The following is a 22,840-nucleotide window of genomic DNA, read 5'->3' as shown; positions in this document are numbered from 1 at the left end:
AAATTGCCATTAAAAAGTGGTGGGAGGGGGGTGCATTCAGCTGGCCCAGAATCTTCTGAGAAAGAAAAACACATAACCCAAGAGAAAACACAGGACTGCTCTGGGGGCAGCTTCCAGCATTGGGGGCAGAGCACTGAGCCAGGATTCCTCCGAGCTCTGCACTGACTTTAAGGAAACGTGTCACATCTTTGGTCTTTTAATTTGTTCAGCTGAAAATAGGGCCTTGGATCTGTCTTATCCAAAGTCAAAGGATGTCACTTTTCTGCACAGTGCCCTCAATGATTCCCCACTTCCTTCAGTGTAAAAAAATGCCCAAATCCTCACTGTGGTCTCTTAGGCTCCAACCCCCACAATCAAGAGACTTACTTTTCTCTTTGCCCAGGACCACACGGGCCTCCAGGCTTCCCTGATGGCTCAGCAGGTAAATAATCTGCCTGCTACACAAGAGACGCAGGTTTGATCCCTGGATCAGGAAGATCCCCTGAAGGAGGGCACGGCAACCCACTCCAGTATTCTTATCAGGCAGAGAGTCAGAAGTGACTGCGCACACATGCACACTGGCCTCTATGCTTTGTTTATCTTCTCTGGTAATTTTCAGTCTGGAAAGATCACTTTGGATAAGAGCAGGAAAATGGTGGGGGCTGGGGGGGGGGGTGCGGAGCTAAAGTTAATCAAATGAGGAAAAGTATTTTTAAAAAACTAAAATGCCCACAAGAATAGGAGGTAGGAGGACAAATCATAGTTACAGTTGTGATAAAACCAGGTATGTAGTCAATATTATTCTTCAAAATATTTTGGGATAGGCAGAAATAAAAATAAATTTAGCATGAAAACAAGAAATTGAATTCTTGGAAAGATGATGTGTTCAGCTCAAAATATCAGTAATACTTTTATACTCTTGGTCTGACAGTATTCTGACTGATAATTTGATCTTTTTGGCAGCTGGGTCATGAACGTGTTTGGACGGTGTCACACCGTTTCAGGAGCAGAAAAGATAATCCCACGATGGGAACAAGACTACCATCTGCAGCCCATGGGCAAACTGGGATTATTTTATGAATATCTTGAAATGAGTAAGTCACTAGTGAAATTTTGGGTTGCATGAAATATATTAGAACATGCTTTGGATCCCCAAAGCATCGATTATAGAGCCAAATTATTATCTAGCCTATTGAAATGGAGTCCATTTTTCTCCACTAGGTAAAATTATACAACCAGGCTTTCAAATACGGTGACTGTGTGTATCTTTGTCAATATTTGTGTTACACAAAGCTGAAAATTTATTACACAGCAGTGAAATGGAATATTCATTGAGGTACATCTTCACCATTAATTCTGAGGATACTTACCATGTTGTCTAAAGATGAACTCAGAGCTATTATTAGCCGTGACTCAGCCCTGGCTGGAGTTCATGCAGCACAGCTGTTGGCTGATTCCTTCTGAACAGATAAGCCCATGGGAACAAGGGTCACAGGGTCTCCCCAACCCCCTCCCCATCTCACACTTGCCTTTGACATTGTGTCTATTGCTTCTGGTTGGTGGTTTCTGCCTAATTCCTTGAGTGACCTCATGGCAAATCACTGGCTTGAATTTGAAACTGTTTTGCTGGCCTGGAATTAAGATTTAATACAGGCTCCCTCCTTCTTGGATGTCTCTGTCTGTTTCTGTACTATTTGCTTGGGCTCTCTTTCTCCTCACTTGATTTTGAGCTGTTGGTTGCCTTTAAATGAATGCATCTCAAAATAGATTTCCATTGGAAACACCATCTTTTCTATTATGCATGACACACTTTTATCTAATAGAAGGCTAACAATGGACATGTTTTGTATCTGTGCCCTTTCAGCTCACCATTGCATTGAATTACAGTTTTTTAAGCTTAGGAAAACAGGAAAGGATTTTGACAGGTTTTGCATTTATGCATGCGGGTTTGTGTGTTTGCAGAGACACCCCTTTGTGGTTCCTTTATAAGTCTGCAGATGGAGGTTTTTATTAAGTCACATTCTATATATAAAATAATTGCTTTTAAAAATATACATTATATGTGGAAACCCATCTGCTTCTGAATGGTTCCTCTTGTAGTTTCTTTAGTCAACAATGTTTTGCAGCAAGAAGTCTGATTTGAATTTCACTTCTGCTTTTGTTATGTTTCATGACCAGGTTCAATTAAGGGTGTAGCCACAGTCCATAATGTAGAAGCTATCTTTATTCTGTTTATTTTCAAAAGGACTACAAGACAATTATCTGTATTCCAAAATGAGTCATAATTGTAAATATTTCTTACTGGAGCCATTATCAGCATTAATAACAATAATAGTATGGGGCAGAATACCATTTGTTATTTTAACACAAAAAAAACTTGGAAAAAATTTATTTTTCTGTAGTTAGTCAAATAAATGGTATAGAAAGCAAAAGTTATATGGTCATGCTTTGGGGAGAAATTGATAGGACTTTTAGAATTTCATAGTCTCATTAAAACAATTACCAGCTAAATAACTTGGGCTCTCATGGATGGACTTAGAGATTATCATACCAAGTGAAGTAAGTCAGAGAAAGACAAATATATCACTTATATGTGAAATCTAAAAAGATGATACAGTGAACTTATTTACAGAACAGAGACAGACTCACAGACGAAGAAAAGAAACTTACGGTTACCAAAGGAGGAAAGGGAAAGGGATAAATTACGAGTTTGGGAGTAACAGATACATACTACTTTATATAAAATAAACAACAAGGTCTTGCTGTTTTCATGCAGGAAACTATATTTAAAAATAATAATAAAGATAATAATTCAGCCTCACCCTCCTGCATAAGACAGGATGGAATAACAGTGGTTATAGAGAGTTTTAATTTTTTTTCTTTCCCATTATGATTTATTACAGGATATTGAATATAGTTCCCTGTGCTATACAGTAGGACCTTGTCATTTATTTTATATATCATAGTTATCTACTAATTTCAAACTCCTAATTTATCCCTCTCCCAATTTTTTTTCAGATTAAGTTGCTTTCCTATTATTCACATAACTCCTAATGAATTAGAAAATTAATCAGTTTCCAAGCATAGGCAGTCTGTTATTCTGTATTCGAAACCAAAGTGAAATCTATGTTTTGTTCTTTGGGTTTATGGGAGATAGAATTTCCAGATGCCTTTCGAATTATTTTTGTTGCTCTAAAGTTAACACAGAGTGCCTGCGGTGGTGAGCTCATCCCCACAGTTTACTCATTAATGATAGCACCATCTACCCTTTTAGATGCTGAAGGGGACCGTCTTCTGACAGACAACCCTGGAGGCCTCGCCTCATGCTTGGTTAGGACTCGCGAGCAGCTACCAGCTCTGGTCCCCATGAAGGGACCTAGAACTCCCCTCTGCCTGGACAAACTTTTCCCTTTTCTGCCTGAAAGGCTCCCTCCCGAGCCTCAGCAGGAGCCCTCAACTTTTCACACAGATTCCCTGCTCTCCCCTCTGGGCATCAGTAGCATTTGACTCTTGTCCTGACGGCATGTGGTTGTGCGCATGCCTCTCTCCCAAGCTGGACTGATCCTGTTGGAAGCAGCGCTCAGGCCCCTGCATCTTCCAGTCCTCAGTTGGAGCACTGCTGCCTGGACCCTCATGAATATTTATTTAAGGGACTTGAGCTTGGAGTTCAACACACACAAATACAGCTGTTAATTGAGTGAATAGTAGCATTGCCCCAGCAGCCCCCACCAGGTTCTGTATGGCCTGTGTTTTTTTGAGTGAAATTCTTTCATTTTGGTAGTGAATTCCCCACCATCCTTTGAGATTATCAGAGTAATCCTGGGTTGTTAACCAAAACTGCTTCCCTAAGTATATGGCCCTGACTTCTGAGAACTCAGACACAGGACATAGGAGAAAGAATTGTCTGTCAAATTTAAAATCTAAAAGCCATAGGGTACTGTTTTGTACTTAGAACACTATACAGCATAAACACCAGTCTCTTGATTACTTAGTGGTACCTTCCCAGTGTGCAGGTGCGATAGATGAAATGCAGGGAAGTGATGAAGTGGGCTCTGTTCGTCTCTGGTACTGCCTCTTCCATCCTTGCATGTTCACTTGATCTTACCCTCATGTATTATTTTCTCCATTTAATTTACTGTAATTAATATCACTGGTTCTTCAACATCTCCTTGTGTCTACTCCTTTCTTTCCCTCTACAGTGCTACACCCACCCAAGCATCCCCTACACTGTCCAGGACCAGGCCTGTCTTCCCCTACTCCCCCATCTCTGCTGTTTCTGCCTACCACCTGCACTGATGCTTCCTCATCTTTGCAGGATGAACATTCCAAAATGGCAGCTGGACAATTGGGAAGGATTTGTAGGCCTCTCATATCTTAATCACTTATTCATTCATTCATCCATCCATCCATCTCACAAACATTGAGCAACTGCTGTGCCAAACACTGTATCAGTTGCTGAGGATACCAAGCCAAGCAAAACTTGGTGTCTGGCCTCCCAGGGCCAAGCGAGGGATAGCAAGTACTTGGTGGATTGCTAAGCAGGTGAGCACAAGTCAGACTTCCTAGAACAGGTGATAAACTAGATTTTGGAAGGGTGATTGGAAGGTAGCTATCAAAAGTGTGATAGAGATAATGGACATTTCATGCAGAGAGATGGATGCAGTCACAAGTACAAAGACATGAAACAGCCTGGCCAGTTCAGAGAACGGCAAGTAAACAAGGTTTGGCTAGAACAAAGGAGCCATAGGAAGAAATATCAGGTGAGCAAGGGCTATACCCTGATGGGTCTTGTGTGCTTAGCCAGGACACCTGAACTTATCCTTAAAGAAATACGGACACTTCTGAATATTTGTAAGCAAGAAAAGTGCATAATGTGTATATTGAAGAAAATCCAATTATTCTGGCAGCAGAATGAAAGATAATATTTTAGGTTGTGCCCATATTTGGTGGGAAGAGGATGTATAGGGGGCCACACCAGGTAACCAGACAAAAGCACCTAAGTGGAGTCTATGGGCTTAGGTAAGGAAGACAGATTTGATAGGTGTTAAAGAGACGACTAGTGTGGCAGGTGAGGAATAGAATTGTTGAGCTAACTTCCAGGAGACTGAATACAAGTCTCCTGGATGGAATACAAGGAGAGGAGCTGATTTTGAGGAAACGGTTCTAAGGTGGATATTTTGACCGTGAGGTGTCTGTGAGACATCAGAGAGGTGAGGTCCATTATTAAGTTGGATTCACCAGTCAGGAGCTAAGAGAAGCTATTGCTGAGGCCATGGGGATGGTTCAGGCCTGCCAAGTGGAGAATGGATGAGGAGGCCCTGGGGAAAGGGGGCATTTAGAGGGTAAAGTGTGGGGAAGAAATCCACGAGGAGAAGAGCAGCAGAACAGTTGGGAGAAAACTGGCGGCGACGGGTGTGACCAGAGAGACACCTGTCACCTTACTTGAGAGGGATGTGAGCATTGACTTAAAGGAGCATAACGTAAAGGGACAGGGAGGCAAAAAAACAAGAGCTCGGGTCCCCATAGCTGCTAGGACTACGGGGGAAAATACAGGAAGCACGACAGTTAGACAGCCTTTAAAAATATGTGTGGTGGGAGGAGGGCTACAGAAGGGAGGGGGCAAATGCATACCCATGGCCGATGCCTGTTGATGTATGCAAAAAGCCATCACAGCATTGTAAAGTAATTATCCAGCAGTTAAAAGTGAAATGTGTGTGTGTGTGTGTGTATGTATGTATGTATGTATACACACACTTCTACCTTGGTTTTTAAAAATTATTTAAGGAAACAAAAATCAACAGGGAAAAACATTCCACAGAGAAGAAAATATTTGGCCATGTCAAAAGCTGCCTGGGGTGGGAGAGAACTGCCTAGTAATCAGATAAACAAGGACTGAGAATGTGCATTGGCTTCGGCACGTGCAGCCACCAACAGAGTGAGCAAGACGAGTTTCAGTGCCGTGGTGAGGGCCGCAGAAGACGGAGAGCTTTGAATGGCAGAGAAATAATCAACGTTGGGGCTGCTTCAAGAAGCGTGACTTAATTAATAAAAAAGCATATCAGAGAGCAATTCAGGATCAGGAGCAAGTTTCAGGCAAGGGTTATTTTTGTTTTTGCAATGGATGTTTTTTGCCTTGCTCCGTTGATAGGCCTTGGCTGTTCTTGGTTTCAAAAGTTGTTTAGAAAGTTCCTCTCACCTGAATATCAGGAGAGATTAAACCATCTTGGTTTTTTCTGCTTTTTTTTTTAATTAAAAATGTTTAAACCATCTGGAATTTCTTTTGATATCAAAAGTGAAGACTCCATACCAGCTCTTCTGATGATTTAGCTAATTACTTCAATACTTGAATCTACTGATTTGAAACATCCATTTTTATAATATACTGAAATCCCATGAATATCTCCATCTGTTCTTGAAATTTATTCTATTTAATTCATACCGTCTATTAATGCACTAGTTCTGAATTGTTTCAATTACCATAGCATTATAGTATACATTAATATCTCTTAGAGGTGGTCCCATTTTATCCTTTTGCAGAAATATCCCTAACACTGATATTTAAACGTCCCACCTCATTGTTTTACTTGTGTAGTTATATACATTTTTTGAAGAACTTTAGCCTCAACTTTCAGCTTTTTTTCCTTAATCCACTTGGAAGTATTAACTAAATTTGCATTCAAATTCTAAATTTTATTTTTGGAGAAGGAATTTAATATGTCCCCAAACTTGAATCTTCCCAATTAAGAGTATGGTGTATCATACCATTCATTCATCATTACTTGTTTTTCTCTATTTTTAAGTCAGTTATCATAACCATCTTAACATTTCTCACTAATTTATTTCTAAGTAGTCTGTGCCTTTGTTCTCATTATAAACTGTGTCTTTTCTCATTTGGATTTTTAACTGTGTTTATTGCTGCTGCTGCTCCTAAGTCACTTCAGTCGTGTTCGACTCTGTGCAACCCCAGAGACAGCAGCCCACAAGGCTCCCCCTTCTGACTTCTCTTGAGTATTAAGGGGACCTGGCAGCATGGGGCCCTCATTCCAATATGGCACCTTTCATTAGGACATCCACTTGCCACTTTGCCAGCTACTGTACCCATGCCACACATTTCTGTTACTTGCCAGGCCCCTGGAGGCAGATGAGTTCTTTCAGGGTTGGGTGAGTCATGGATGTTGACATCACTGTTGGTGCCACACTCTGTGATGTCATCAGCTGTGGTCCTTGCCTGTCTGATTTCCCTGAATACAGTGGCAACTGCCTGGCCTGTAGATCGGCCAAATCTTTCCAACCCTGACTGCTTTCCTGCAATACATTCTGGCCTCTCAGATCAGAAGCATATGTCAGCTCCTCCTACCCAGCTATACCTCCACAGTCTTGCCCTTCTTGGCCAGAGTGGTCCCTGCCTCTTGGCTGAGCAGTAGTCCTAAAGGGACTGTAAATTTTCCTCTCATCCACTGTCTCAGTTACAAATACCTATGGTAGTTTACTTCAAAGGTCTGCCAGTTAGATCCCTGGCCTTATCACAGCTCACTGCTCCCTCCCTGTGGTCCAGCCCCCCACCCCCTCCAAGTCTCTGCTGCCCATCTATAGCAAAGCCACATAGATTTTAGACAAAGAGAAAAGAATCTCTAAGCCACCAGCACAATTTTAACTTACTGTGACCACACACACTGCCACAATATCAAAATTAAAAGCTCCTGAAGGATTATATTTTGACTTATTAAGACACTTATTGCATACATTTCCATGATTTGTAGTAGTATCACAAATTCTCAGAATGTGCTTCCCTTGCATTCATAGACTCAGGGGAGCTTGCTCATTTGCCTATTTTCCGTATATTTTCTCTAAACATTCTCCCAAAGGTACATTTCTTATTTCTTTTTAACTTTAGATATTTCCACAATATCCCTTTTCTTTCTTTTTTTTTTATCTTAAATCACAAATCCTCTCCCAACATTCTATTATTTCTACACTGGGAATGAATCATTTTACTTAAAGTGCCCCAAGTTTATTGCCAGCAAGTAATTGTGGTTGATTAAAGATTTTTAAATGTGTTATTCCTATTGTGTATATTTGTGAAGTAAACAGGCTATATTTAGACTTCTTTCCAGAGACTTTATATTTGTCTTTTGTTTTGATTCTTTCACTGTTGAACATTATTATTACCATGACTGTCTTTTCTCTTTGGGATTTAGTTCACTGCTTGCCTTTCTCTTTATAAGAGTAAAGGAATGCGTGTCGTCCTTCCATCCATCCACCACTCCATGATGTGTGTCCGTTCCATTGACAGTTATTCAGTTTGGGTTCGTCACCTTATTTGTGGCCTCTTTTCCACTGGCCCCTCTGTTGGCTCTGGTGAACAATATATTGGAAATAAGAGTGGACGCGTGGAAACTGACTACCCAGTATAGACGCATGGTGCCAGAAAAAGCCCAGGACATCGGAGCATGGCAGCCCATCATGCAAGGAATAGCAATTCTGGCTGTGGTGACCAATGTGAGTAAATAGGCTTTGCAGGGTAAAGACCTTGAAACATCCAAAACTGCATGCGTGTTGCTCCCTAAGGAATCCAGTGTTTGGTATTTCATAATGTGGGAGAAAGATGCTAATACTTTCCATCACATAAACAACATAGTTGCTATAAATGTAATTGTTGTTATTTTTAATATATTTTGTTTATAATTATTATTGGTGACTTACAAGACCTCTTAGAGGCAGTTGCTAAGAATAGTGACTATTATGCTTTTGTTGCTCATTTATTAGTTTTATTCAATAGAAACATGGTAATAATATTAACAGTAAGTACTAACTCTTTTAGTCCTCACATGACTATAAAAGGAATTATCAAATAGTACTTTTATAATGGAAATAGAAATCTATCCATTTAGAGTTTGTAGACCCTAAAATAAGAACAGTCATTCCACCATATTTTACTGTATATTCCAAACTATCAATTTAAACTAGTAACTACTTGGTGAAGAACTATGTCCTTTGTGTATTCCTCATCATTCCTTACCTTCCTTGTGTCATGGGACAGAGGTTCTTCAAGGAAGTGGATTTAGGGCAGGTCCCAACTCTCCTCCTCACCCCACCCTTGGTCTTTGCTATCCAGTGTTAGTCGTTAGCTAAGCACCTTCGTGTCCTGCATGTGTCTGAGTGATGAGGGAACAGAACTCACTTGTTGCAATCTGTACTGATTATGGACCAGTCTGAACAGTCTGTCTGCTTCCCTACTGCTACCCCCATGGGTCGGCAGGGAGCTGTCAAGCAGAACAGTTCCCAATGCCAGCCTATCAGGGAACCTCCTTCCCCAGAGGTATCCAGACACTCAAAGTTATTTCCTCCCTTATTCCACTGCCAATTTCACTCCCAGGTTAACAAAATAATACTCCAGTTTTAACTTCTTAATCAAGTCCCACTTGCCTTGAGTCCCCTGCCTTTTCCCACGAGCCCTTGTAGAAACAGAAAAGAATCTGGCAGTGCCTGTGGGTCAGGCTCCCAGCTGAGGGGCGTCCACCCAGACCTTAACACTTCCGAGCTTCATTTTATCATTTGTAGATTGAATAATTCCCTGTAACATATTTTCAAACTATTATATACCACAAAGGATGTATGGGGAATTCAGTGAGTCAGTGCATGGGATGCACAGAGCCTGGTCCTTGTGGAGATATTGGCAGCTACTCTGTTATCACTCCTAGAGGAGGGCAAGACAAGCCACTCCAGTATTCTTGCCTGGAGAATCCCATGGACAGAGGAGCCTAGTGGTCTACAGTTCTTAGGGTCGCAAAGAGGCAGACACAGCTGAAGTGACTGAGCACGCATGCATGCATTCACTCTGTTATCTTCACCACACAGCAGCATTTACAGCAACTCTGTAAGCTTTGCCAGGTGTCGAAACTAGAGGCACAAGAATCTTACAATATGTCATTGTCTAGACCATGGTCACAGTTTTATACAGTAAGTTATCTGGAACCCAGCTTTTACCCCCAAGAACCCTCAGTTTATTTGGATCACTTGCTGTCTCTCCTTTTTGGAGAAAGTTGGTAAATCACACACACAAAAACAACTGTGAGGTTATATCCATTTCCATTCACCCAGGTAGCCCCCACCTTCAGCATCCACTGCGCTGCAAAACATAGGCTGATGTTCAGAAATACAACAGTGAGGCCTTTCAAGCTCCACAGTCATAAAAGTATGAATCTGTCATGTTCAATATACTATATGACATGAAGTCAGGCTGGAACGTGGAGTTACATGCTTTAAGGAAATTTTTAGCAACAGGGTTTGGAACTAAAAGGTTTTTGTTTGACCTTCAGCTAACCAGAAAATTCAATTGACTCCTACTCCCCATTACTCAAGCATCCTGTCTTAATTGTATGCAGCACCTTCTTCTCATCACCCCAGCATGGCTCCTCACCATTAATGCAGATGGAATATTGGCTGTATCTTCAAGGCTGCTCTACCTGCATGTGTCTGTGCACACAGGCACACATGTACCCACTGATTGGTGCTACTGGTTCTCGTCCAGTAGTTGTTCGTTCTTATAATTCAGGTGCTGGCTTATTGTACACTAGAAAAATTGCTTATTCAGTTATCAATTAAACTGTAGTGACTAGTGTTAGTTGGTCAGTCGTGTCCAACTCTTTGCGACCCCATGGACTGTAGCCCACTAGGCTCCTCTGCCCATGGAATTCTCCAGGCAAGAATACTGGAATGGGTTGCCATTCCCTTCTTCAGGGGATCTTCCTGACTCAGGGGTTGAACCCAGGTCTCCCACATTGCAGGCAGATTCTTAACCATCTGAGCTACCAGGGAAGCCCAATTAAACTATGGACAGTCCTTTTTTCCATATTAAGGTGTTAGAGATTCCAAGCTGCAGGTCCTCTTGCACATAATTCTATAAGAATTAAACATGTACTTTATCCCCTCGCATACCTAATTTGTGCCTTCCCAGCCTCACATGCTCAGTAACAGCTAGCTTTCCGTAATAGGGGAACTTTTAGGAAGGAGGAAGAAGAGAACAGCTCCTCAGGATTTGAAAGGGCATCAGGCCAGAGTTTGGTATAAAATCATTCATTTTAAAGCTGCTGGTTCAATAAATAAGCTGAATTGACATTGTGTCATGCCAGAGCATCTGCTATTGAAGACCAATTTTAATTTATTTTGCTATCAATGGAAAATTGTGTTTGGAACAGCATGGGAAACGAAGCACACTGCATTTATCTGTGCTCCTGTGATGTGTCTTAGAGCAGCTGAATTCCGCAGGAAAAAGTATCTTGTCAAAAGACAATAGAATTATCTTCTGTATTGGAATTTGTATAGCTTCTTGAAGTACATCTGCAGGTGATTCTGTAAAAAGATCTAGTTGAATTAAATGATAACAGGAAATTTTAATCTGTTGAAATCTGGGAAAAGTAAAATAGTCTTGCCTTACACCACCACCACCACCACCGACAGGCAAGAATACACACCCAGAGAGACTTTACATCAGAGGCAATGACAGAGCTGGTTCTGGCAGGGGGAATTTTGCAATCGAAAAGCCCCTCAGTTGTTGTTCTTGCTTTGCATGGGATGTTTGTTGGCTTGTGGTCTCACTGCGTCTAAACCATATGTTCAGATGAATACTGTTAAAAATCATGTTGTGTAAAACATGTCTGTTCTTCTGCTTCAGAAATGGCTGAAACATCTAGCTGTGTTTATTCACATAGAATTTGGATTGAAGTATATTCATTACTTTCTCCTTCCGTGACACCAGTTTTACATGTTGGAGAGTTTAAAGCCCAAATTTGAACTCTGGAGAAATTCATGTAATTAATAATAGCTTCAGATCCTATTGACAGTCTCCCTGACACAGATTCAGACTTAAGACTGATCCATATTTATTCCTTTAATGTGGAAACACACTAAACTCTCTTAAAGTTTTTTGATAACTATAATCTTTCTGACTTTATCATTTAACCTTTTGGAAGTTGAAAGGCTTAGACACTAAGTCTAAGAAAATAGATATCATTGCTTGATTATGTGAGTAGAACAATCCCAACACAGTTTCTTGCTACTATATTTTATTGAATAATAAAGAATTCTTGCTCTCTAATAAAGCAACAGACATAAGTATATACTGAAAGTTTAAATCAGAGTGTGGGGTTGAGTTATCTCAACAAGTCAAGATCCTATAGGGGAAAAAGTATAACTTTGAAGGAAAATATTTGTTATCAGTTAGTATTCTATTTTTAAGAGACAGTGACTAAAAAAGCAATTTTTATCGATTATTTATCTACAAAGGAATCATATAAAGCCAGCTTATTTTCATAATATTGATCTTAGTCCTTTCACATGCAAAAGGACCTTCTAAGTCATAAAGATTAAATTATATCAAGTAGTGCTCCAGGGTTGATTGAATTTTATTATATTCTGTTTTTTTTAAATATGTTACATGTAACATATGCAAGTGGCTCTCAAGTTATCCACAATACCCTAGTCTACAATTATTCTTACTGTACTTAAGATACATAATAGGCCACTATCAGGGCCTTGCTTTTTAACTGCAGGTGAACTGCTGGACATTCCCTTCAAAGACCAAAAGCAAACAAACTACTTTAAAGCAGCTGCTCAAAAGTTCTAGGACATTCACTACTTATATCCATTTGACAATTCCTGAATCTTTAATTTAAAAAACTCAACTGACGAAAATGTAACTTCGGCATGTCTGTTAACCCTGGCTATAAAGGCTCTAAATTAATACCCTCTCTACCATTTTCTTCCGACATAGGCCATGATAATTGCATTCACATCAGACATGATCCCCCGGCTGGTCTATTACTGGTCCTTCTCCATCCCGCCGTATGGGGACCACCTAGACTACACAATGGAAGGATACATCAACATAAGTCTCTCCATCTTCAATACTGCCGACTTTAAAAGCAGAGTCAAGGAAAGTCCGTACGCTGGGTCTAAATATGACACGTGCAGGCAAGTTCTGCTTACACTTCTTCTTTTAAAGGACTTTCGTTGTAATTTCATTCTATTTGGTATTTAAATGAAGTTGCTAGATATTTTTTTTCTCGCTTTCTTTTCAGTCAGACTTTAAAAAGTATAAAATATAAAAGTTCCTACAGATTAAGATTAGAACTTTCAAGCCAAACCATAAGGCAGGATTGCATTTTATTTTTCACAAATTGTAAAGTATTTCTATCACTTTTTAAAAGATGTGTTTGCTTATCTTTGGCTGTGCTGGATCCTCGTTGCTGCTGCTGGACTTCCTCTAGTTGTGGCGAGTGGTGGCTACTCTCTGCTGTGGTGTGCAGGCTTCTCATTGTGGTGGCTTGTCTCACTGCGGAGCACCATCTCAGAAGTTGTGGTGCAGGGACTTAGTTGCTCCATGGCAAGTGGGATCTTTCTGGACCAGGGATTGAACCCGTGTCTCCTGCATTGGCAGGCAGAGTCTTAACCACGGTACCACCAGGGAAGCCCCCATAAGGCACAATGTTAAAATGAGAGTTTCAAATGATAACAAAAAGACTTATTCGGGGGAAAAGCCTTACATCTTAGAAATTAAGAAACTCGGAGAGTTCCAAAAAGCAAGATAATTCAGTTGTTACAACTAATATTTTATTCAAGCACAACCTGATGGTACTGAATGATGACAAACTAGTACCATCACTTAACAGAGCAATACAGAGACCAAAACGGTTGATACCTCGGCACAGCCTAGCAGTGTTCTCTAAAAGTATTCCAGAGCTCTCTGCGTTGATGTTAATGGCTGATAAGATCAACTGTGAACAGTGTACATCAACTAAGTTACTAATTGATAAGTTTGTTGACTGCATGGTATTGTAGTTTTGTTTTTTTTCAATCAAAGTCTAAAACCTAAAGAGACTTTAAAGTTTAAACTCCTCAAAGCTGTCTCCTAAACTCCTCAAAGCTGTCTCCTATTCACATTCTCAACAACACAATGAAAAAACCATAAATAAGCCCCAAATAAATGTTTCTAGATTACACATAGCAAAGCCTCTTCAGAATCACACATTGCATCCACTTACTCTTACATTACATAATTCTAAAGAGTAATTAGACTTCCAGGACTAATAGGTTACAGGTGGACAGTCAGAGATTTGCTACCTATGGGAGATACAAGCAATAGCAATAGCATATGATGTCAAGCAATAGCATATGATGTCTGACAACAAGGAAATTAGGTAAGAAAGCTATAAAAAAAATAGGTAATATTCTCTGTAGCATGTTCCTGAAAATATGGTAATTTGTTTTAGTTACACTCTTTTGAGGAAGCAGGGATAAATTTTGATATTTTTGTTCTTTTTTTACAAAGATGGAAACCATCATTACCATCTTGTATGGTGTATGACATGTATATGACATCTTGTATGGTATATGACACGTATGGTATATGATACATGAAGTATTACTGCAGTAGTTATTTCAGGGTTTTGTCATCAAATTAAACTCCCAGAGAAAATCCAGGCATTCGCAGGTAGCCTCATGGTCCTGATTCTGGGCTTTCATTGCCATGGTCCCAGGTTCAGTCTCTGGCCAGGGATCTGAGACCCCACATGGCACAGCCAAAAAAAAAAACAAACAAACCCAGAAACCCTTGGAGAGAATTTATGAGATGACCAATTTAAAAGAGTGTTGCATTAAGTATGACTTTTTTAATGGGCCCTTGTTTACATTTGATTAGAAAGAATGATCTCCTGAAATGCCCCCATCTTTTTTCCAGGTATCGTGATTTCCGGTACCCTCCTGGACACCAACAAGAGTATAAACACAACATCTATTATTGGCATGTGATTGCAGCCAAGCTGGCTTTTATCATTGTCATGGAGGTAAGAAAAATTCACTTTGAAATAGTTTATAAGACAGTGTATTTGCAGATCATTTATTAACTTCTAAGTGTTGCCACTTAAAATACACAATATGTCTTATCTTTTGTTAATAATTATTTCTATAACATTTGTTAAATTTGACCTGAGAATACCCATAATGCTCTCAGTAATTAAATGAAGTTGGTTGTCTGCTGTAAAGTTGAAAGCATGTGGGCTTGCTGCTGCTGCTGCTGCTGCTGCTGCTAAGTCGCTCCAGTCGTGTCCGACTCTGTGCGACCCCATAGACGGCAGCCCACCAGGCTCCCCCGTCCCTGGGATTCTCCAGGCAAGAGCACTGGAGTGGGTTGCCATTTCCTTCTCCAATGCGTGAAAGTGAAAAGTGAAAGTGAAGTTGCTCAGTCATGTCTGACGCTTAGCGACCCCATGGGCTGCAGCCTACCAGGCTCCTCCATCCATAGTATTTGCCAAGCAAGAGTACTGGAGTGGGGTGCCATTGCCTTCTCTGGCATATGGGCTTAGGGAGATTCCATTCCTTTCAGTTCAGTATTAATTGAAGGACTTTTTATTTGGGGAACTGGGCTCCATATTAGGCTATGAAGAGGTTTAGTCAAGATAAGTAAGATATCTTCCTGAAGAAACTTTTATTGCTGTAATAGTTTATTTGTATTGCATTTTCACATTATACCTTCTTATAATAATTTTTTACATCCCTGAAATTTACCAGCTCTGAAAAATACTAAGGTGGCTATCAGTTTGAAATTGATCTAGCCAACAACTACTACTAAATTCTAAAGGTTCAAAAGTTACTTGATTGGTGTGGTCAGTTAGGATCACATTTAACTGCAAGAAACAAAAAACCCATCTACAGTGGCTTAAACAAGTAAGAGTTGATTTTTCCCACATAACAGATTTCACTGGAAACAGGTGGGTACTCCTGGATCAATTCCAAATCCCTGGTGTAAGGAATGTATCTGTCTTCTGTAGGTTTACTTTCATTACATGTCACTTTGTGGTTGTAATATGACTACCACAACTCCAAATAACACATTTATGTTCTAGGCAGGAAGAAGCTGAAAAAGGGTGATGCTAGCCATACCTGTTCCTATGTTAGGAAAGAAAAAGTTTTGCCAGAAGCCCCTGGAGCAGACCTTCACCTGCATCTCACTGACTAGAACTAAGGACATGGTTCCTCTTAGCAGCTAAGCAGGCTGAAACAGGAGGTATTTGGTTTGGGGACAGGCTACTTGGCTTAGATAATTTTTCTAGTATTCAGTTCAGTTCAGTTGCTCAGTCATGCCCGACTCTTTGCGACCCCATGAATCACAGCACTTCCCTGTCCATCACCAACTCTTGGAGTTCACTCAGACTCACGTTCATCAAGTCTGTGATGCCATCCAGCCATCTCATCCTCTGTCGTCCCCTTCTCCTCCTGCCCTTAATCCCTCCCAGTATCAGGGTCTTTTACAATGAGTCAACTCTTCACAGGAGGTGGCCAAAGTACTGGAGTTTCAGCTTTAGCATCATTCCTTCCAAAGAAATCCCAGGGCTGATCTCCTTCAGAATGGACTGGTTGGATCTCCTTGCAGTCCAAGGGACCCTCAAGAGTCTTCTCCAACACCACAGTTCAAAAGCATCAATTCTTCGGCACTCAGCTTTCTTCACAGTCCAACTCTCATATTCATACACGACCACTGGAAAAACCATAGCCTTGACTAGACGGACCTTTGTTGGCAAAGTAATGTCTCTGCTTTTGAATATGCTATCTAGGTTGGTCATAACTTTTCTTCCAAGGAGTAAGCGTCTTTTAATTTCATGGCTGCAATCACCATCTGCAGTGATTTTGGAGCCCAAAAGGATAAAGTCTGTTTCCACTGTTTCCCCATCTATTTCCCATGAAGTGATGGGCCCAGATGCCATGATCTCGGTTTTCTGAATGTTGAGCTTTAAGCCAACTAAATAGTTATCAAAAATTAACTGAGGAAAGTAGTTCATTAGTTCACTGTATCACAAGTAGAGTACAGTATCTGATATGTTGACAAGAGTTACTAGTTTATATTCAAATACGTAGTTGCCAGTGTTTAGATGGCTCCATTTGATATCATTATGAACTGGATACTGTGAGGGGCCATCTCACTATAAAACATTTAGAACCAGCTAGAAACATGATTTCCTTTGCAGTTTTAAGCTTACTAGAAGGAAAGATAATATAAAAAGAGGAAAAAAAGATAATGGCTTAAGATAGAGTAGTGAGCACCTTTGAAGTTCAGGAGTGCTCTCAGAACAAGTTCTGTTATTAGGCCTCCAACTAAAGGTTCGAAGCGACCAAGCCTTGGGTCAGAGTGAGGCAGACAAGCTGAACTTTAGACCCTTAGATTCAGCCAGGGACCACGCAAAAGGCTAGATTTGTCTCAGAGCACATGGAAGTGTACATCGTCTCTGAAGAAAAGTATCCTTAATTTAGACCTCAGTTTTTTTCCCCAGATTGGGATAAGCAAATATGAACTAATTATCAAGGATTAACAATGACAAAGGGGAAATTTAAAATAATAAAATGAATGAGATTTAGCCAATAAAACCTGAGAACACTGATTTGGACTCTCAGTAACTCTAAGAGTTTGAATTATCAGATAAGGAATATATATTAACTGTATATGAAAATGTTTAAATAAATGACCAAGCCAAAATGAACAATAAGAAACTATAAAAAATTACAAGGCAATTTTGGAAAGTAATTAAATAGAACTTTTAGAAATATAGATAGTTGTTGAAATGAAAATATTCACATACAGATAAAACAGAAGTTTAGACAAATCTGGAGAGAGAATTAGTGAAATGAAAGACCGATCTGAAAAAAATTATCACTAGCACATCACAGAAAGATATGGAAAATACAAAAAAAAAGAAGTTAAGTGATATGGAAGACAGAAGGAGAAAAACTAACTTTCAAAAAAAGTTAAAAAAAAAAAAGGATAATTCAGAAGAAGTAGTATCTGAAGCAGCCCACATTTATTTTGCAAGCACTGTAAGGAAAATGCATCACACCAATGAGAAGATCTTATGTAACAAGAGAAAAAAAGATAACCAAGAACATTAAGGTTAGAATGAGAGTAGACTTTTTATCAACAGCATAGAAGCCAGAAGAGAGGGGTCTAATATCTTCAAAATGCTAAAGATGGTAACATAAACTCCAGTGATAGCAAAACTTTGAGTAACTGGAAAATTTGACCACAGTGAAAACACCAGGCCAGGCTTTCTAGGAGAATGATACCAAACGTTCTACAAGACTTTATTTCAATCTTATATAAACTCCTCCAGAGATCAGGTGGAAAGTTAGAGGAAATACTCTCCATCTCCTTTTAGATCCTAAAATCAGACAAGAATAGAATGAGAAAGGGAAATTGTAAGTTAGTCTTACTCAATACATAAGATGCAAAGGTCTTTCTAAAATGTGCAGACTGAATCTAGCAACATATTTTCAAAAGATAACATCATACCACATTGGCTTTGTCCCAGTAATGCAAGGGTGGTTTAATAGAAAATACTCATATCTATAAATATTACCTACCTCAGAAATAAATGGGGGGAAAAAATCTAAACTAAATCTCTTTCTGACCTCAGTTTTTGCCTTTTTACTACTATGTGATTTCCATCATTCACACTCACTAATATCTCTCTCATCTCAAAATATTCTCCATTTTTCACACCACCTAACTTAAAGAAACATTTGACACAACTGATCACTCCTCCTTGACACTCTTCCTCACTTGGCTCCCAGGAACACACATATTTTGCCTTTCCTCCTACCTCACTAGGCAGTCTCATTTTTAGCTTCTTTGCCAGCCCTTCCTTTTCTTCTTAATGATTCTGGAGCTCATTCCTTGGTTGTCTTTTCTCTTTACTCACAGCCTTGGTGATTTCATGCAGTCTGGAGACTTTTAAGTGCTATCTGTATGCCTGTGACTCATTAATGGATATCCCCAGAAAACCTCTCTACTGAGCTCAACCCATCAATCCAACTGCATACTTGACCTTTCTGCATGGATATCTAACAGATACCTCAAATCTACTGCCCTAGATTCCCATATTTTCTTAAATCCACTCAATATTCTCCCCCTACCCTGCCCTAAATCTGTTCTGTCCACAGTTTCTGCCCCTCCCCTCAATTATGGCAGTTCATCTGAACAGTTGTTCAGGCCAGAATTCTTGAAGCCCCCCTTGTTTTCTCTCTGTCACTTATTTCACATCCAATCCTGTTAGCTTTTGCTTTGAAAATAGGTCACAAATCTGACCACTTCTTACCAGCTTTGCAGCTGCCCCCAAGTTGGAGTCACTGTCATTTCTTGCTCAAATTAGGGCAGCAGTCTACTAATTGGACTCCCTGTTGTATTCACAGCTCACTTCAAGTAAAACCCAGAGTCCTTATAATAGTATTCAAAGCCCAGCACAATCCAGCCATGCTCTGTTACTTCCCTGATGTTACTCACTCAGCCTCCCTGGAATACACCCAGTAGGCTTTCCCCATGTGGACTCTGTGCTAGGTATTCCCTCTGCCTAAAATGTCCTTTCTCCTGATGTTTAACTTCCTTACTTCGTTAAAGTCTTTGCTCAGTGAGGCATGTCTTAACTGATCTACATAAAATCTATATAAATTTTATCTCCCACCATAACACTCTTAATAAGTCTATTCTGTGTTATCTCTATCTTGCTAGGTTAGGGTTTTTGAATGGTGCATAAATAAAAAGGTTTTCAAGCTCATTAGTCATCAGGGGAATGTGAGGAAAGCTCAAAGTGAAATAAAGTCCATTTCATAGTCATCATGTTCATTTAAAAAAAAAAACAAGTGATGATAATAAGTGAAGACAACAATAAAGAGTGACCGAAATCATCACACACTGCTGGTGGTAGTGCCAGCTGTTTTGGAAATGTTTGGTACCATCTTGTAAAATTGAACATTCATGTAACATAGCATGGATGGAGGAGCCTAGTAGGCTGCAGTCCATGGGGTGGCTAAAAGTCGGACATGACTGAGCAACTTCACTTTCACTTTTCACTTTCATGCATTGGAGAAGGAAATGGCAACCCACTCCAATGTTCTTGCCTGGAGAATCCCAGGGACGGGGGAGCCTGGTGGGCTGCCGTCTATGGGGTCGCACAGAGTCAGACACGACTGAAGCGACTTAGCAGCAGCAGCAGCAGCAGGGTCTCGGCAGTTCCACCCCAGGTGCCGCTCTTGAGAAACTCTCACAGGTATTCTCCAGAATCCAAGTGTATGAATATTCCCAACATCATTGTTTCTAATCCAAAACCTAGGAACTAGCCCAATACCTTTTGATAGGGGAACAAATAAAGTATGTTTACACAGTGGAATGTTATAAAGAAGTGAAAATGGACTACAGTTATACACAGTAACATTGATGAATCTTAAAAATTAACTTTGAATGGAAAAAAGCAATTTTCAAAAGATTGTACCATATTGTTTTTATAAGGCTTAAAGTGAGTAAAACTAAACAAGATATTCTTTTGGGGATATATACATACTTTGTTAAACTATTCAAAAATAAATGAAAATGATCTACATATACTCAGATAGATAGGTTAGTGTTTACCTTTGGGGATGAGGCCTGGGAATAAGACAGGAAAGGAACACACATAAAAATGTCATAACATCATCAGTGCCATGGTGAATGTTCTAGATGTTAGGGAGATATATTCTTCTCTACATAGCAAATAGTATGGTTGAATTTATGAAGTAACAAAATGTAGATCCGTGGCAGAACCACGCCATGGGGGCAGAGCTTAAGCACCTACCACCCTGTCCTGATACACTGCTGTAACGACCGGCAAAAATAAATGGAAGAGACTCTGTGTTCCCCTCCATCTCTCTGTGACTGACTTTTTTTTTTTTTCTCTCCCTCAGCATATCATCTATTCTGTGAAGTTTTTCATTTCATATGCAATTCCAGATGTATCGAAAAGCACGAAGAGCAAGATCAAGAGAGAAAAATACCTAACCCAGAAGCTTCTTCATGAGAATCACCTCAAGGACATGACCAAAAATATAGGAGTCATCGCTGAGAGGATGATAGGAGCAGCAGTAGAGAACAGTTTACGACCAAAATCCGACTAAGAGCGTAATGTTCTGAGAAGCACTAAATAATTTAGCTCTGTCAAAAGTTATTATGAATCACTAATGAGAATGTTTAAGTCAAATCACTTTGGCAAATAGGAGTCTTAACTATCGCCATTTTCATGCAGATTGTTTTTCAGTTTCAGCTAGTGATGCAGGAACTGGAAAATGTAAAATTGAGTTCAAGAAGGGCATAAAACTAATCACCAGAAAGACCAAAAATGTTACTTTTTTGGATAAATTGGAATTTTAATCACACACAGGAATTCTCTTCATGTGCTTAAAGAAACAACATCTACCAAAGCAGAGTGGATTTTTTCCCTCATTTGATTATTTTCATTCCTTTCTGTTCTCAAGCACATGATCTTTTTTTTATTTTTAGGCACTGTTTTGTTTCTTCACTTTTGCTAGACCTGCTCCAGAGTTATCCTTCCATTACAGTACCATCATTAAAGCTCTTGTGTGATTAAAAATATCTAACACAGAATTCAGTTTGAATACTGTATTAAGTTGCAGATAGACCCAAGACTTTACAATATTTACGTGTATTATCACGTTCCTACAGAAAAGGAAACCTCAGGTAATAAGAGGAAATAGTTTCAGTCTTCATCTTGGCCTATCTTTCCATCTCGGAGAAAGACTCTTAATGGATTGAAATGAAGATAGCATTTCTGAGCATATTTGTGCTATTGATCAGAATAATTAATTTACATCTTCTAAAGATACGTCATATCTTGAAAAAAATGAAATCAAGTGATTAAAATTACATATTTATCAACATAATGGTTTGGAAAAGATGAGCCTATCAAGTCCCCACCAGTTGACCTTTACCTGTTAGATCTAGGAAGTACAGTATTGCAAGGACCCTTGTGATTGGCTCACAGCCATTGTATCAGCACAGTGCTGCGCACGTCAAGAGAACAGCAGGTCTTCTCAGTGTGACCTCACTGTGTTCCTAAGAGGGGTTCTGCACGTCCTAGTGATCAGCCTACCAAAGCATCTGCCATAGTGAAGGTAGCTCAGCACATCCTCCCTTCTCTTACTTTCTGCCCAGGAACTTGTTTGTAATTGCATGTTTGCACCCGGGGAGTGTTTTTAGGGAGGGAGACAGAGAAACAGGAGGATACCCAGATTATTCCCAAACAAGAAAAGAGACTGGATTTGATTTGAATTGTCAGCCTCCTATCAAGCCAATCAGGCAATTAAGGGTCAAAAAAAAAAATTTGGTTTGGTCGCAAACCCTGCGCTCAGCTGGAGGTAACTTCCTGGTGAACTCCTGTCCCACCGTGTACATCTTGCCCTCGGTTTATTCAGTTCAGCATTCTTTACTGCACTTTACTGCCTTTTGGATGCCTAGCCCTCTGATAGGCTCTAGAGAAGACACAGGGCCCGTACCTCTCACCCGTTACTGGTGACAGGGCAGGGCTGGGTGCAGAGAGAGTGTCTGGCACCTCACTCTCTTTAAATGGGCCACTCGCCACCCATTAAGATGCTGCTCAATGCCCAGGTGCCACAGGAGCCAAGGCACTTAGAATCCCAGCAGCGAAGAGAAAGGAAACACTTTCCAGTGAGCAAATTGACAGGCTTGCTATAATATAACAGCTTCACTCCAGGTCATAGTTCTAAATGCCTGCCATGAATGTTAACAAACCAGGTGGGTTGGGGGGTTGGGGGGGTGGGGTGGAGTATTAATGTAGGATTCAGCGAAACAGTGTTCTGGACTTTTGAATTGTCCCAGTGAATCAGGATCATTTCACTAACTTTCTTGATAATGTTAAGGGTATGTGTGATCAAAGAGTGCTCATGACAGGCCACGTGAGGTCTGGTCACAGAGGGAGCGAGAAATGCATTCTTCCCAGTGGGGAAGCATTCTCGCCCCTTCCCCCACTCA

At 40.1% G+C, this 22,840-nt stretch overlaps 1 protein-coding gene across 1 annotated transcript in view; it reads left to right on the top strand.

Moving 5' to 3' along the window:
- ANO6 (anoctamin 6) overlaps nucleotides 1-22,562 on the top strand; it is a 134,118-nt gene extending 111,556 nt beyond the window's left edge. Inside the window, exons 16-20 of the mRNA XM_068971442.1 lie at nucleotides 943-1,073; nucleotides 8,273-8,478; nucleotides 12,752-12,951; nucleotides 14,717-14,822; nucleotides 20,740-22,562. Of these exons, the coding sequence (XP_068827543.1) occupies nucleotides 943-1,073; nucleotides 8,273-8,478; nucleotides 12,752-12,951; nucleotides 14,717-14,822; nucleotides 20,740-20,949 (853 nt within the window). The 3' untranslated portion in view covers nucleotides 20,950-22,562. The remainder of the gene's footprint in view (nucleotides 1-942; nucleotides 1,074-8,272; nucleotides 8,479-12,751; nucleotides 12,952-14,716; nucleotides 14,823-20,739) is intronic.
- The last annotated feature ends 278 nt before the right edge of the window (nucleotides 22,563-22,840 follow it).

The sequence above is a fragment of the Capricornis sumatraensis genome, chromosome 4, assembly GCF_032405125.1.
Source record: "Capricornis sumatraensis isolate serow.1 chromosome 4, serow.2, whole genome shotgun sequence".
Classification (NCBI taxonomy): Eukaryota; Metazoa; Chordata; class Mammalia; order Artiodactyla; family Bovidae; genus Capricornis; species Capricornis sumatraensis.
The sequence above is the reverse complement of the archived record's forward strand: the minus strand, read 5'-3'. Positions and strand labels throughout refer to the sequence as shown.